Source organism: Melozone crissalis, unplaced genomic scaffold, assembly GCF_028551555.1.
Source record: "Melozone crissalis strain CALT ecotype California unplaced genomic scaffold, PUWL_Pcris_2 ptg000081l_1, whole genome shotgun sequence".
Taxonomy (NCBI): domain Eukaryota; kingdom Metazoa; phylum Chordata; class Aves; order Passeriformes; family Passerellidae; genus Melozone; species Melozone crissalis.
In genome coordinates, this window is record NW_026535858.1 from 17,920,554 (window position 1) to 17,937,714 (window position 17,161).

At 38.9% G+C, this 17,161-nt stretch overlaps 1 protein-coding gene across 1 annotated transcript; it reads right to left on the reverse strand.

Annotated features, from left to right (window-relative positions):
* Positions 1–2,252: 2,252 nt before the first annotated feature.
* C1D (C1D nuclear receptor corepressor) lies at positions 2,253–16,029 on the reverse strand. Its single transcript, XM_054290316.1, has 5 exons — positions 16,024–16,029; positions 7,501–7,647; positions 6,148–6,214; positions 5,608–5,663; positions 2,253–2,797 (listed from the first exon to the last, which is right to left on the reverse strand). Exons 2-5 carry the CDS (start codon positions 7,645–7,647, stop codon positions 2,621–2,623), a joined length of 447 nt encoding a protein of 148 aa, XP_054146291.1. The 5' UTR covers positions 16,024–16,029; the 3' UTR covers positions 2,253–2,620.
* Between the last annotated feature and the right edge of the window lie 1,132 nt (positions 16,030–17,161).

The following is a 17,161-nucleotide window of genomic DNA, read 5'->3' on the forward strand; positions in this document are numbered from 1 at the left end:
AACCTCACCACTTCCTTGATGCAAAGAAAGAAAAGTTCCAAGAACTCATTAAATGTCTGAATCAAAACAAAATCTTTAACAAAGTAATCACTTCAATGATATAAAAACCACTTAGCATTCATAATCATGATTTCAAGTTTCTTTCAAATATGGCTGTTCATGAATAATAAGCACAGGGTGAGGATTCTTCATCTGTAGGGTATTTGTCTGTGTTGTGTCTAAAAACCAAAGCTGCAATCCACACCATTAACAGCTGTACTGAATGATGTAATTAAAAAAAAAAATTACAAAATTGCACATGCTATATCTATTTAAACTGTCCTATTACAAATGTCAAATACCTGCATATAATTAATTATGCCAGATGGACTTCTACCTCAGTAAGTCTCAGCTAATAGCCTTGCATTACTCTTGTTTAAATATTTACCAATGAAACCTGTGTACTTTACAGGACAATGAATTATGATCCTTTTCAGAAATTATCCTTTTAAAACAAAACCTATAATTGAAGCTTAAGAGGAAAATAATGTAATGGAAACGTTCTCCAATCCCCCTTTAATTAACAGCACTGCACATAAGTACAAGCTGAGCTGCTCATTTCCTAAAGACAATGCCTCTCAAAGCAGAAGATAATATAGAAAATTTCTATATTAAAGTGCTCTGGTTTGTGCTACTTCAGACCACTACTATCCTCCAATCGTCTTCCCCACTAGTCCAAAGAACACCTGCCCTTTTTTCTTTTTTTAGATCAGTGGGTTTGTAATTAACATTTTGAACCTCATGCAGACCTCAACACTCACACCTAGTCCCTAAGTCTATTTAAAACCGTCTAACACTGCCATCTGCAGTGTCAGATTGAAAGGGGTACAAGACAGGGCACACAGCCTTCCAAGCAAATACCATCCAGACCCATTTAGAAGAACTGCTTCACATAAATGTATTATTTTTGGTCAAGGACACACTTTGGGTCTTTCAAATTTTAAACCTTAACTAAAAAAAAAACAAAACAAAACAACAAAACAAAACAAACAAAAACAAAAAACCAAACAAAAACAAAAAACCAAAACACAACTCTCCCAACTCTCCTATTTTTTCGGACTCTCAAGTCCAATAGCTCCTTCATTTGACACAACCATGACATTAACCTGAAGAAACAAAGCACCATCATTTTAGGTTTTTACAGGCTTTTGACATGTATACTCACATAAGCAGTCCTGTGGATTTGAGGCAGCAAGGTTAGGTACCCACATCTCCACATCTAAATAGTTCTCTTGTTAGATGGATTGAAGGCATTGCTATTTACCTGAAGAGCTTATTGTAAACAAAAATATGTAAATTCTTACCAGTCACTAAAAAAGTTTCTAGACATGTAATGAGTTTAATAAACTTGTCAATGCATTGATTTTTTCCTTTCAAATGTGTATTTTTAGATAACAATTAGGGAAAAACCTTCAACCTTCATTCTAAGACCTAATTCAGTTTAATTCACACTCTGCATTGCCTGCAGTGCAATGCCAAGGACAACAACCATCCACTGAACATCATTCAGCTTGCAATACCAGAGCTTTGTTATCATTTTATACTAACAACATTTCCCAAACATTTGAATGAACTGCTACCCATACTGCATTTTTTGAGCTAAATCTTCTATTTTTCCTTTGTAATTGTTAATTCCTTGCTAATTGTTAAATAGCTTTTGGGCAGATAATTGAGCTTTGCATTGCAGCATACTGAAAACTGAACCCACCTAACACCCACCCTTCCTAAACAACTAATCTTCACATTTTGAGAAAAAATACAGTATTTCCAAGATGGAGCAGTAGTTTTTATTGCACCAGAGGATGCTTTCCCTAATGAAGACTTGAGAAACACCAATAGATGGCCACACTCTTACCACCCCAGAGCACATTTCTCCCAGCATTAGCACTAAGGGAGGAGCACTGCAGCCAAAATTCCATCAAGCTCCTGCAAGTGCTGTTCCCTAATAGCCAATCCCATCCTGTTCCTTTCCTTTGGACCCCACAAACTGCCTTAGTGGATATGTAACTTTTCCACTGACTAGACACAGGGGCTTAGAGGAGAATCCAGGGTGTTTGCTTGTGGCCCTAAAGCCCTGCTTTCTCAGAGGCAACAGAAGTAAGGAAATATGGCACACCTTCAAGTTGAAAAGAGTTTAATACAGTGAATAAACCTTAAAAACTCTAAAAAGAAGGCATTTCACACAATGCTCTTTGTAAACACCACAGACTGGATAGCAGTGTTTGAAACTTTTTAATATTGAGGAGACTGAGGACATATAAAAAAGCGTCAATAAATCACTTAAAAAACTGAATTCATAGGCATTATAAACAAAACATCACTAGTATTTATTACCAGCAAGTATATGTCAGGTTATTATCATGTGAGTAATGAAATGTCCAATGTGCATCAAATGGCACTTTTAGATACACATTAAATGTGATCACCGCAGTGACAAATGTTCTGGACAAAATACAATCCTGTAAAATTTGTAAGTATAAATTAATCTGTTATACAGCCCTTCTGTGAGATGCATGCAGTATGCAAAACATTTCCAAGTAAGTTTTAGGTGTCCACAATTCTTATGAGGGGAAAAAAAGATTTAGTCCCTTTGTCTCTTTTTTCCTTTAGCAGGAGTTTTGAAAGTATGTTCATTTTCTGCCTTTGGTTCCCAGAGTGCATTTTTTACAAATCTAGAAGCAGCTCCTTTATCGAGTTTGGATGCCTTTTTCTTGTCTGCTATTTCTTTGACCTTGTTCATGTATGTTCTTATTCTCTCCTAGGGAGAAAAAAAAAGGAAAAGTATTTCAAACCATTCTCCCAAGATTGCTGCTAAAATGAATCAATGAGTAGAAGTTCTCCACACTGCACACTTCTAGAACTATAATACCTAGAAGAATAGTATTACTGAAATAAATATAACAAGCCCTTTGCAAACTTGAGACTTTCCTTAAGCATGTTTTCCATCACAGGAACCTACCCCACCATCTGCATGACACCCGCTATAACAGGAACACAAAGTCCTACAGAGATGCAGTCTCTGCATCTAATTTGCAGAGAGATGGGAACTGTCCTTGCAAGCAAAGTTAGAAAATAAAATAATTAACTCAGTTTGGAGTTTGACCTACATAAAGATGCCAAAATAATATTTAGGTATTTGACATTTATGGATGCATTATCTCTTCTGTCCACAAAAAAAAAAAAAAATCAGCAAGTCCAAGCAAAGCTAAAAAGGAAAAAGGCATCTTACACAAAATCAAAGATGGTACAAGCATCACACATGCCTGTACCCCAGAAGTTTAAGGTTTAAGTTCCTGAAATGGTCAAGATGTCTTATAAAAGAACTTATTTAGGGCAACCTGATGAATTTCCAGCCATATCCAAAGTTCATTTTATGGCCATAAATAACAATACAGGCTATTTCCAGGGAAAAGGGCATGCCTATATGACATATATTAGCCTATCAGTTATTTGGTGTTTATGGGGGGTTTTTTTGACCAAACCACAACTTGGACTCAGCCCCACAGAAGTATACCCTCCCAGCTTAACAATCTCATTTATGCGCCTACTCATCCTCATCTGCTCCTGCAACAAATAAAGAAAATTACTTTGAGAGGGTAGTAAGCAGCTTTAAGATGGGAATCCCCCTCTGATAAGTGCCTGCTTCTCTTCACTGATGAGCGAGTACACTTACAGTAACTCTGCAAAATATTTAACAATTTGGTTTACAGATTTCAAATCTACATATTTAGCCTAATATAGCCTTTAACTGTAGGGCCTTTGGATGTTATGGTCATACAAACAACAGTAATATATATACGCACATATACGTAGTGTTCTGATACCTGCATTATGAATGTGGATTAACAGAACATGTGTGGATATTGCCAAAATAAATTTTGATATTTTTCACATTTCTCACAGCCATTGCCACCTCTTTGAATCTGGAACAAAAGTTACAAGACTTACACTACAGAACTGATTTTCAACTCTTCAGTGATCATTTTAAGCAACTGTCAAACTTGGCCACTCCTTCTGTATCAAAAACACAGCTTTAACAAGGAGGGCTTTACAGGGTCTGAAATCATGATCAGACATAATATTTCTTTGGTGACTGAGATGGCTAATGAGAACAGATGGCAAACCTACATGCATTAACATGGGAAAAAGGAGTTGGAAAATGTCAACTTGACAAAAGAAATTAATTCTGATAGCCTGAGTGTGAGTTTTAGTAATACAGTTTGAATACCTGTATGTGCACAAGGACAGCAATTCTGCAAACAAAATAATCATGACCGAACAGTCTTTTTTAATTCCCTTTCCACATGAATAAGAATATCACAATGTCTTTGGAAGGAAGAAATGTGCATTCATTCAATCTTCATACTTGCAAAGGGAAAAGAGACCTGAGTAACAAACTAGGCTATGAAAATATTCAATCTTTCTTCAGAGCTAAAACAGCAGTTGTGAAGCAAAATACAAACATAAAATACCCACAGCAGAAGAGATAAAAGTTGGAATATCACTAAATTAACACGACATTCAAACACTACATAATATAGGAGGAACAAAAAACTGACACAAAGCTCACAAAGTATTAACTGATGCATTTTTTAATATGATACAGTCTAGACTACTGAAAACGTCACAAATTTTAAAATAGAAGTATTCTTGTTATTCAGGCCAGCTTTCCGCATTTCTAGTCCTCTCTCCCATTCCACTGGTAACGTAAGGATTACATTTAAGCTAACTATTTTACATCTGCTGAGATTTAATATTTTCATTTATTCAGGAATTAAAATGAGTAGTGAGAAGTTTTGATTTCTGTTTTTTCTTCAGGCTAAATGATTCAGGTTTTTAAGTCAGCAGAATTTTCAAGATAGCTGGCTTTTGATGCTGTAGTCATGCATCTAAATGGAATATGAAGACAAAACTAAAGATTTATTATAGGTCGTAAATATGTCACTAATGCAGAATTACTGGACAATACACATACAACTGGTGCCAAAAAAGCTTTTAGCTTTGTTGCAGAACTGGATTCTTTACTGCTGAGAAAATGAATTATTGGAGGGCTTGGAAGGGGGAGGGGGGCACTTTCCCGTCTTTGCTAGTAAATCAACCACACTGTACTTTTAGAGTCATACAAAAGTAGGAAAAGGCAGCCTCAGAGATTAACATGATTCCAAGTATTTATAAGAAAAAAAATGCCATACTGGAAGTTATAAATTATTATCAGGCCTGTAACACTTTTCCATTTAACAGATACAAGTGAAAAGCTGCTCTGCACAGAATCCAATTCTCGACCAAAGGTGGAAAAAAAGAAAAGATAAGATGATATCATTCATCATCCTTTTCTAATTTCAGCAGACTTACAACGTTACTTTAAACAGTACTGATTAAGAGCAAACAAATTTACTTTCTTAATTTAAGGAGCCCAGCAGGGCATAGAAGTAGTTATGTAACACCACGCAGCACATGCACGCTCTTAGAGCACTGCATCATTTTTAAATGTAGATATAAACATTTTTAAACTTCCATTTGGGCTAACCATCCTACACAGGCAGGACACATGCAGTGTAAGCAACTCACCAGCTCTTGTTTCACTGGATGTTCCTTTGGATTGATTCCCTGGGTAGCCAAGTATACTACAAGAAAAAAAAACAAGCTTGTTTTGAAACTGAAAGCTATCTATGACTGAAGACCCTACCAAGCAGTCACATAGGAAAACCAAGACTTCTACATAAAAAAAATCATTAATAAGAATTGTTAACAGTGTCATTAAGTATCTGACAAACTATTATTAATAAATATTGCAGCTAAAATACCCCCAACAACTAAAATGGTTAAAATTTAACAACTAAAATGGTTAAACTTTCAGTCCTTTAAAGAACAGAAAAGGCTGCCACAAAGGAACCAGAAACATACTCACGCACATACAAAATTAGCTTTTCTAAATATAGATTTTTGATTCAAAATTTCAACATCATTTACCCTATGGATGGCAATAATGTGGGTCCTCAGGGTTTTTAATTATTTGGCTATGAGATATGATTATTTAGTGTTTGTGGCTGTCTAGATGTTTGAATGCTAATCATAAATACTATGTTTTTCTTTATACCACATACTTACCCCAGAACATAGAATTTAATGTGTACACCGAAACCAGATCCAGCTTTGCTTGCTCAAGAGGATCTAACTAGAATGAAAAAAAACCCATTATATTTGAAGATTTTTAAGCAAGATATGCACAGATTGTGATAATGTGGACATTTTATAATTGCAAATGTATTAATAAAATACACATTGAAGGAGCACGTTTTTGCATCACAAGCTCACTGAGACTGTGTTTATGCCTTATTTCCATGCCATCACAGGACCATTCATTCTCTCCTCTCCAAGTATTCATGTAATCCTCCCAGTCTGAAGTTAAATGCCACAGTCCCATACACCAAAAGCACAATCCCTTAGCATGTAGCTCTTAAGACTACTGCTCCCATAATCAGAAATTAAGTCCCTGTTTTTTCCACAGAAACTTAATTCAAAATAGTTGTTGCTATCAATGGAAGGGAAAAAAAAGTTTAAAAGTTGCTGAAACACAAACATCAATATACAATCAATGAATGTTAACATGACACATGGCAGACTGTGTCTTCAATGCATGCCAGAATACTTATGGAAATAAAGCAAAGGAAGGATAAAGGTAATGAAAGGGTTTTTGTTTCCCTTAACTGTCTAAGTCAATTTATTATTTTAGTGCTACACGACTTCCAGAAACTCTGATAATATCATTGTAGAGCTCACTAGTTCTAACATGGATACTGTCAAAAGATCTGTGTTGTCATGACCATTTTCTTCATAATTTATTTGTGTAAGAAATCCTCACAGGATAAAGAAGTTCCCTCATGTGTTGCCTTTTTGTTGCCCTACAGAAATAAATTACACATTAGGTTGAAAATGTTGTAAGACAGAGATCCTTATATGAAATTCTCAGGCACTACCTTGCTCTAATAAAAAGCCACATTTTGCAGACTTATAGCATAGCTAGAGGAGACAGCTCAGGTTCTGCAAGTCTAGACTTCTGGAATCAGATCAATTTTCACTTCTGCCAGTTCACCTTCACATCCTGCTGGGTACACCAGTTCCATTCAGTTTGCTGTGAAGAAGTCTCAATCAAAAAATTTGAGTGACCTCTCCATTATGGATGAGCATCTTAAGAAAGGCCAGGAATAAGCTATAATGTCCCTGAGCTAAATGTCTCACTGGTAAAGTTATCACTTATCAGCTTGGAAGAACATGTGTTGCATTGTTGAGCTTGTAAGACCATCTGGATTTCTTAGAAATGTAAGGACTTAACAGTAAGTGTCAAGCTTAGGAGTGTCATTTTTTTATTTCTCAGTGGCTGGCCTAACAGAACCTTTTATTTCAGTTCAGGCTCTCAAGTATTTGTGTATTAACAAGAGTTTCAAAAGGAAGATAAGTTACCTTTTGCAAAAGCTCACTCCTAGAAACTGACATCATTGTCTTCAGCATCTCATCTACAGAACCAAGGGACTTTTCAAATGCTGTGAGATAATCATGAATTTCAGTGGGGTATTCTTCCATGTTATTATCATCTTGTGACATTTCCATCTGGAAAGTGGAAACAAAAATAATAATCCTTTTCTTTAAGTACCTACAGACTGTAGGTACTTAAAAGACTGCAATTTACAACACAAAGCATTAGCATTGATTCGTTACAAGAAATGCCTACATGTGAAGAGTTCTTGCAGATAATATCAGCAGCAACACTGTAAAAGGTTCTGCAATTTCAGGGATATCTCCTAACTCCTGTACAAAATGGCATGACGGAGCATTACAATTCACACGACTTTAGTGCCTATATTTGCAACGGTCCTAAAACAGTATTTAGCTTTTATAATCTGTGATAGAAAGAAATTATTTGCATGTTTAAAAGAGGTGTTCTATAAATCACACTATATAAAGAGCTACACCAAGCAGCACGCAGGACACCAGGAAAAACAAAACCAAAACTATCTAACTAACAAAATAAACCCCCAAACTACAAACCAAACCAATGGGGATACAGTCTGTCTTAGGAAGAGACATTACTTCAGCACTAGTTATGTCATGGTCAGTTCATTTAGGAGTAGATCCAAAAAATCCCCAATATAACTCTACCTGTAACAAAGTTGAGTTGATTTTGGGATTTCAGAATACTCTTCCAATCTTGTCAACACATCAGTGCAACTAGGAAATAAGATGTGAAAAATCCCAAAGCACCCTTTTTTGCTCCCAGAATTCACAGTACCATGGTATGGCTACTGCCAAGCCATCTGCCTGCTAGTTTATAATCAGTATCTTTAATTCCTCTCATATCATAAATCAGGGATTATATCTTGGGGAGTTAATGCTACTTAGAGCTATGTTATTTTCTACAACATCTACTGAGCAACAACTTTTTGAATGTTCTAAGGAAAAAAGAGAAGAAATATGTAATTTCCCTGCCTATTTGGTGAGCTGAATCAAGAAAGGTGGGAGCACCTGGATCACTGCAGTCTTTTCTTAGACTCAGCGTGATAATCCCACCCTCCAGGTGCTGAGTACAGAGGGAGGGAACAGAAATCAAAGAGACTGCACTTTATCTATGAACACCAAGCCACACAGTCGGTACAAACAGCAAAGAGCTGTCACATCACTGCAGTTTGTTTTAGATAACGATTTGATCTTTCCCTGGCAAGAGCCTGGGATGTGTGAGAGAGGTTTAATTTTACTTATATTGTCTCTTGGAGGTCAAAAAAGAAGACGATTGGGAGAAAAAATGGTGTGAAGCTACTCAAGCTTGCCTGCAACTTCAGTTTTAACCACACCACGTGATTTCAGAAATATGATCAGGCAGTTAACAAGCCCAGTTGCACTGCTATTGTTTGCACAGTTAAGAATTATAATCCTACTCAGCTGCATGACTGCTCATCCTGCTCAGAGCTGGTTTTCACACTGAGTACAGAATCACAATGCCAACCATGCTAAAGGTCCCCTCCCCACCCCAGCATGTAACCCACACACCAAACACATAAGTATTACTTGTGTCAGCTGTGGCAGACCCAAGGAAGAAAGCTGAGCTGGATCCACAAGATGCTGCCCACAGAAAGGCAACATACCAATACAATTATTTCTGACAATAACACTTCTTGTGTTTCGTTCTACTCTCCTGACCACCTGCTTTATAATCTGCCATGTTAGGTTGATTAAAAGGGTTCAGAAACAATGTTTGTTATTAACTTTTGGTCATATAATACAGCATTAAAAACCCCTCAAAACTACAAAAGAAACGATATTTTCCTGGTTGTTAGTACAGCCAAGTTTGGTTAGAAGGTGTCTGTCAACATGTTACCTACACTTACACAAACAGGGAGAAGGGTAATCCAATCCAACAATCACTTACAGATCTTTCCATCACTGCAATACTTATCCTACTATGGTCTTGATTTGACAGGCAGGCATGAACACAGTGATAAATTCCAACTTCTCTCTCTCCCTTAATCAGTGGATCCAGCACCAGCAAGAATAAAAAGGAGAACTAACAAAAGTCTATAGCAAGTATGTGTTACCAAAATTAACTGGAGCTGGTTTACAAGGATAAGCAGTCACATATTTGAAATTCTTTTCAGTATACCAAGGTAGAATTAAGGAATAAGACAGAAGAATAGGAACATAGAAGGAAAAGATAACAAATACAGTCTGAAATACATTTTGTTATCATTGCTGTCTCATGAACCAAAAAAAATTACGTTTATCCTCATATTTACTGAATATTTACTCGACACGATTAGCCAGGAAAGGGAAAAATCTGTCTTGGCTTGAAAGGCAGGTGTCTGCTAAGGAAGGCAGGAACCTCCCTTAAAATGGAAAAATATGACCCACTTCCCTCCAAATTATTATAAATTTGAAATTAAGGGGATGTCAGGCAAAGATATGGGAAAGGAATAATAGACCTTTACTAGTATGTATGTGGATAAGAAGGCAAACAAAAACAACAATGGCAGAACACAAAAACCCGAAACAACCACAAACCCAGCCGCAGCCTCTCTCGGCTGCCGGGCACTTTCCCTTCAGTGCAGTTCCGGCCACAGCCGCCAGGGGCGCTGGTGGCTTCCGGCCGGGCATGGAAGCTCAGCCGCGTTTCCCTCACGTGGTAATGGCGGGCGGGCTGGATGGCGAGGTGGGCTGCAGCAGGAACCTCGGAGCGGCGCCTGGGACTGTAGAGGCAGGCACACCCGGGGGCAAAAGAAAATGTAACGGAAACTCCAGCAGCTTTAGCAGGAGCTTCGGGGGGTCGGGTGGACACGGGGTGCTAGGTAAGAGTGGAGCAAAAAAAGCCCGAGGCAGTGTCAGAAAACACTGAGAGAGTCTGGGCAGCAGCAGCCCCGCACGCAGCCGGGGAGACGCGCCCTCCGGGAAGGGGGAGAGGGTCGGGTCCCGGGTTTTCCCCTGAGCTACCCCAGTAGATTGTGAAGGTCCTTTCCAGCCGGATCGGGTGTTAATTAGGTCCCAGTGTTCATCAGCAGCTGCTCTTACGAGCAAAGGCTCACCTGCAGTAGGAGAAGCAGTGGGAGGACAAAAGCTCTGTAGTGGCAGCAAATCCTCCGGGCAGCGACCACACACCGACTGTTCCTCTGTCCCTCCTCCGATGCCGAGAGAGAGAGAGAGAGCCAGGGTGAAGCCCAGCCCCTCACGGCCCAGCCAGAATCTCACCATATCTCCGCCCTTCCCAAGAAAAAGCCCCTCAGGTAAGAGAGTAGCCAGCCGCATCCTTCCCCCACCTTGGCCATTTCTTTTGTCTCTCATAAGTATCGGTTGTTATCGTCTCTTACAACAAATGGGACAAAATTCCATGAGAGAAAGACAAAAGAAAGAAAAGGAAAAATCTTAAACTCCAACAATGGAACTTCAATGGAAGAAGGCTGCCCTTTAGCCTGTGTAAAGAACCCTTCACTGATAAGTCTGCTGCTTCTGCGTGGGGAGAGGGAAGAAATTATTAAACTTGTGTTTTCTGTTCACTTCAACAGGAACTAGCAAGTTCCTACTCCTGCTGTGTAGAGACTTCTGTTATTAGTTATTATTAGCTATACTGTTGTTTCAGCATAACTAATTAAGCAGGATATACATACCAACAATGAGGCAAGTCAACAGCCTAAAATAATTTTGAGCAAACTACATTAAAAAAGTGTATACTAGAAACTCCACAAAACTGTTTCTGCCAAAATCAACATATGGGTTGTGTACTCACACCTGCACAATGACAAAGCCAAAGACAGCAGGGAACTCCATGACTCTGTAAACATACACCCAAAACCTATACTGCCGTCAGTAGTTATGTTTCAGTTATTAAATAACAAACAAAATTTTCCTCAAAGTTCTTCAAGTGTTTATTTTTGTATTTTGAATAAGCAAAAACTTAAGTCAGTCCCTGAAGACAATGTTAATTAGACAGATTTTCTTATTTGAATTTATTGACTTTCAACCAGATTTTATTTGGCACTGAGTTCTCACTTTAAAAATTAAGGATAGTAGAAATATTCAGATAAGAGAAGTAATGAAAAATTCTAGCTAGGTAAGTAAGGCAAACAATGGGGAATTCTATGGGAAATAAGACAGAATTTTCATTATCAAGCAGTAAGACCTATGATGCATAACACATAACCTGTGGTTGTGTTACAATGGTAACACTTTAAAATTTTGAGAATGCAAAGAAAGGTCCATAACCCATAAACATAAAATAAAAAAAGAAATTGACTACTTTGATGAAGGACACAGAGGCAAAAAAACTGATGAAAAATGTTGTACAACTTCCTAACACAAACATACCAGAAACAAACTTCCTTTTTAATAACCCTGAGCTGCCATGTAATTTTTGGGGGAAAACCCCATAGAATATGTATTTGAGGAAGAAAAGGACTTTAGATTGCAAAAGTAAACAATTTTCATGAGAAAATTTATGCATTGCATTTAGGTCTGTTTAAAAAAATGTTAGTTTCCATAGGTACAAAATTTCTGAATATTCTGAAATTTCTGAAAAATTCTGAATAAATTTTCATTTATTCAGAAAGATGACTGCATTTTCTGCTTAGAACACAAGGAACACCTTGTTCTCTTTGCAGTCAACATATTGATATACTATAAACCAAAGTAGGTAATACAAACTGCAAAAAGGGAGGGAAATATCAGACATTATTAATGAACCACAGAAAAGACACAAATATGAAAAGGAGAAAGAGAAAATATGTCATCCTCTGCAGACTTGATCAAAACAACTACACAAGTGACAATCAAAGCAGTTTGCTGTAGTGTTAACGTGGCTATTAATCTGAGATACCTTCATATGGCATTTAACTTGGTTGTATTTTAAATAAAAACAAACAGAATACAGATGGTTGTGGACAATACCACTAGCAAACTGTAGTCAGTTTTCAGGTGGCTTTTATGAATAATCTTTTAATATATCTAGAGGTAATTTAACACAAGCCTTAGAAAGCAATTGCCAGCTGGCTTAAAAAGCAAAACCAAACTTCCCTCCCTGCTCACACCCCTCTCTGCCCCCAGCAAAGCCCTGACACACTGAAAGATGTACACTCTAATTAGGCCATAAGTACCTCTATGAGAGATTTTGCTGAAGATACATGGTGAACATAGTAGAAGCTACATGCATCTGTCAACATGGTAATAAGAAACCACTTAAGCAGAAATGAAAAATGCTCAGTGTTAGCATCATGCACGTGATTTTCAACTGGAATTAAAACTGCAAGTTTGGGATAAAAATGGTGTAATTGAAATATTTTGTAACATGTAAACAGAAGACAAAAAGCGATTTAGCATTCTGCTAAATATTGCAATTCACTCATCATGTTAATTCTTGCATATTCCTTAAACACTAAAAGGCCTTTTCTTCATACTTAGCTCAGATCCTTTATTTTTTCAGATTTTTCACGTAATAAAAATCAGATTAGGTAAATAAATTATTTCTTCTTTTCATGGATATTTACTGATTGCATAGAGGAAAAAAACAAACTAGAGAAAACAAAACCAAACCCAAAACCTTTCAGTCGGACACATAAAACTGCTCTCAAATTCAAAATAAACTCATGAACGTCATTGATATGATAAACCATCTCTGTCAGCTCCTGAAAACTGGCACTGTCCTCCCTCTGTGTGTTCTGACTCACAACTGCAGTGAATGCAGCTGATGTGCAAGTGCAGCAAAGTGTAACTTCTCCTCTAACACTGTAGTTTACCGCCGTGGCTGTAGGGCAACAGAACAATGAGCATTTTAAATTTAAAGCTGCCAGAGATGAGAATTAAGTTATTTGGCAACAAACCTCCTTAGGGCAGAGAAATCCATGTTTGCAAAGTTCTGAGTACAAGAGGCTCTAATCTGTGACAGACATGTATTATTGCTCATAATAAATAATTACTTGCCCACTAGTCATCACTGTGCCCACAGTTGCTTTGTCCTTGCAACCCTGCTTGGGGCAGCTGGAGAGCAAATCTAGTACAATTAGAGAACTCTTGCAATGCAAACTCACAGTTCTGTTTGCGAGAAAGATTTCCATTGCAAAAGTAAAAAAGTCTACAATGAAATATCATGTATACACCAATAGGCTTATCTTGATCCCCTTAAAAATATCCCAGCTCAAGCCACGGTAGTTAAGCGGGGCATAATTTGCACTGTAGTACAACTGGTAAACAGCCCTCAAGAAATCCTTGCCTTCAAATCCAGGCTCCAGCCACCAAAAAATCCTGCACAGAGCCATCCTACAAAACAGCTCACACTTGACAATCTTTTGCTGGTGCCACTGAGTCACTTGAGCTTCCGCAGATTTGCAAAGTTTATTCTAATCTGTTTTAAAAGATTAAAATTTTAAGGGAGAGAATAGTATTATAGGCTCATTTACACTTCAGCCAATAGTGGATATCCTATGAGAAAACAGCTTGGATTAAACATCCCTCATTCACCACAGCCCCATTTATATCCACTCATGTAAAACTTCAACTCCATCTGCACAATTCATAAACCACTTTTACTCTCTGTAATCAATTGTCCCAAATTCCACATCTTGGATGACACAGTGGTTTCTTTTTATGAACAAATCCAATATAACCTGCTTCTTGTTCAGCTCCAACCCATCAGTACACCCAGCATAAGTACAATAACAAAAACAGCTTTCTTCAGGTATGTGCAGAACACTTCTTCATGAGAGGTTTTCATAAAAGCTCCCACACTCAGATATGCTGCCACACTTCAGTTCATGTTCACTCTAAAGTGATACTAAATTTGTGTCTCTAAACTGATCTTTAAAACATATCCTTTTCTTGGCACTGAACCTATCAGGAACTTCTTGGGCAGCAAGACTGTCTCCTTGGACAAATCAGTTTACACACAGTGCGGACAACAATCAATAATGAATACTTCTGTCCTACCAAATTTCCAGCCAACAGGAAATTACCTGCCTGCAGTTTGTACCTCCTGTATAAACTATGGAGAGCTTACTACTTCTTAAACCTGCTGCCACTCTCCACTGATATCAACACCATGAATATGAATATCCAGAATTAAAGCCAAGAGGTTTTTCCAATCCTTTTAAACTGCTGACCTAGTTTCCTTTAGCCACTGGTTCCACAATACACGTAAAAGCACTTCCCTTTACTAGAATGCAGTTTTCTGTATTTGCAATCTGTGTAGTGCCTCTCTGTACCATTTTGAACAGCAATTCAAAATGTATTTTTGACTGGTTCTTACTCGGCTGTGCTGTTATTTTTATTTGGCTGTTCACTATTAGAAGCATGTTTACCCTTTTTTTGGTTCAATATAATTTAGTAATTGTGAGATATTTGTGTTCTAAGCATCAATTTTACTGATGCGGGAAAAAAATATCTACCTGGAGCTATGGTGACCAGTCCACTCTGGTGTACTGTTTATTTATTTAAGGAAAAGCGGATCACAGATGAAAAAACAATGTTAAAAATCTTAGGCCACTTCAAAGAGAAAGGCACTTATCATAAAGGTTTGTGTAACTTGTACACTGCTTTTGTGACATGAAGCCTGAAAATTCTACCAATTTCAAGTTTCTCACACTCTGGAGAAGAGCCTTGGGTTGAGTGTTTTCTCATTTCCTTACCAGTGGTCATACTGCCACAGGATTAGCAATAGCCAGGTATTTTAGATTTGAAGTGGTTTTTTTATACTTTTAAAACCAAGAAACGTGGCAGACACATTTCAGTGTTGATTCTAAAATCCAGTTCTTCCATTTTTGTTTGTCTCAAAATGAGGCCTTTTAATTGGCAGCATTTAAAGTTTAATTTGCTAGTGGAAGTCCATTCCACAATGCTGGCAGCAACTAAGCTTGTGGTCAGAAAGCTGTGACAAAGTATAAGGAAGGGGACATTTTGACCTTAGCAGCAACATAAGAGCTACAGAAATTTCATTACAAGGTACTCATAACTTTAACTACTACCTGCCCTTCGTTAGGTGCTGCTTAACTGTGCTCACGGCCAGTATATGCACGCTGTACCTTCTCTTAGAAAAACTTCGCCAAGTTCTCAAGGCTCCTCAAGTTGCAACACTATTTTCCGAATTTTTAACAGGAATGTAACCGTTTACTGCCTACAGAACGTCCATCCTCCAGAAAAGCAAATAACACTATATGTACGCGTAAACAAGTCGTAAACATGTCATATATTAAACATTCAAGGCCAGGCCGGTTGGAGCTCTAAGCCCCCTCGCCTAGTGGAAGGTGTCCCTGTCCATAGCAGAGGGATTGGAACGACACGATCTTTAAAACCCCTTCCACCCCAAACCACGCTGTGATTCCATACACCGCGTTTGTAATGCTCGCTAGCAGCGCCCACAGCGCACGCACAGCCTCCCGACAGCACGCTCCCCCGTCCCCAAGGCCTCGGCAAAGGCCCGAAGCCACAGGAAGGGGCACAGCCGCGGGCGGCCGCTCTTACCTGCGGGCGGGCACCGCGTGCGGCTCCCGGGCACGGCGACGGCGGGGCGGGAGCGCGCCCGCCACCGGCGGTGACGTCAGGGAGCGGAGCGGGATGCGGAAGTGGCGCTGTGGTGAGGCAGCCTTAAGAGGAAACGATTCCAATCTCGTCAGTGCGCTTGGTCGGAAGGGAGCCAGGCAATAGGGCCCGCAAACAAGCAGAAGATTTGATTAGGAAGTCATGCACTCGTCATAGGAGTTGGTGTAAGTTAGTCCCTGACATGCACGGAAAGCGCACGGCAGGGGGTTTTGCAGAAAGGGGAAGGGGCACAGGGAAGAGAGAAAGGAGGAGAAGAATTAAAGGGAGAAGAGAGAAAAAGAGAGAGGGAAAGGGAAAGGGATCTAGCTAATGTTCAGGGCAGGGATACCTTTTTATGGATAGGTTTCCCTGCCCTGAAGACTCGTTTCTCTCTTTCTATGTAAATTAGTTCTCATGCAGTCTGTTCTATCAAGGGTCTTGATCCCTCCTACAGCCCATGCCCGTCTTGGCCTCATTCCTCTGCTTGCATTGTGGTTTATTGTGCTTATCTCCAAGAACTTAAGCAAGGATGTTTGTCTGAGAAAAGTGGTACCCTACCTCCTCATGGCCCCCTTCTCCAGTCACAACTTGTTCTTCTTCACGGTGTGTTAACGGTCCTTTGCTATTACCAAGAATTCATGTCTGATAGGATTCCTGTCTGATTCCTGTCATTGGTTCCACAGCCATCCAGTTATACACTGGACCCTTATCTTCTGGGATTCTACAGTGGGGAGGGAGATGCTCTTTTAAAGCAGAAACATGCTTTCCAGCGGCTGGCTCCTCTGAGTGGAGAAGGTAAACAGCCAGTATGACATATCTCCAGCTGTTCCCAAGCTCTTGCAGTTGCTTCCTGGAAAAAAGGAGACAGAAACTGTGTGTAGAGATGGCCTCCTAAAGCCACAGATTGCATGGAGTCATCCCAGGGGGTCGGCACTGGTTCCTGCCTGACACTGCACGTCTTCACCTCACCCTCAAGTGAGAGTTGGTTTCCAGTTGTGCTATTTGCTGTGTTTTCCACTGTGTTTCTCCACTAGTCCAGACGAGGCTACACAGGGATTGGAAAGACAGAGCACCTCTTCTA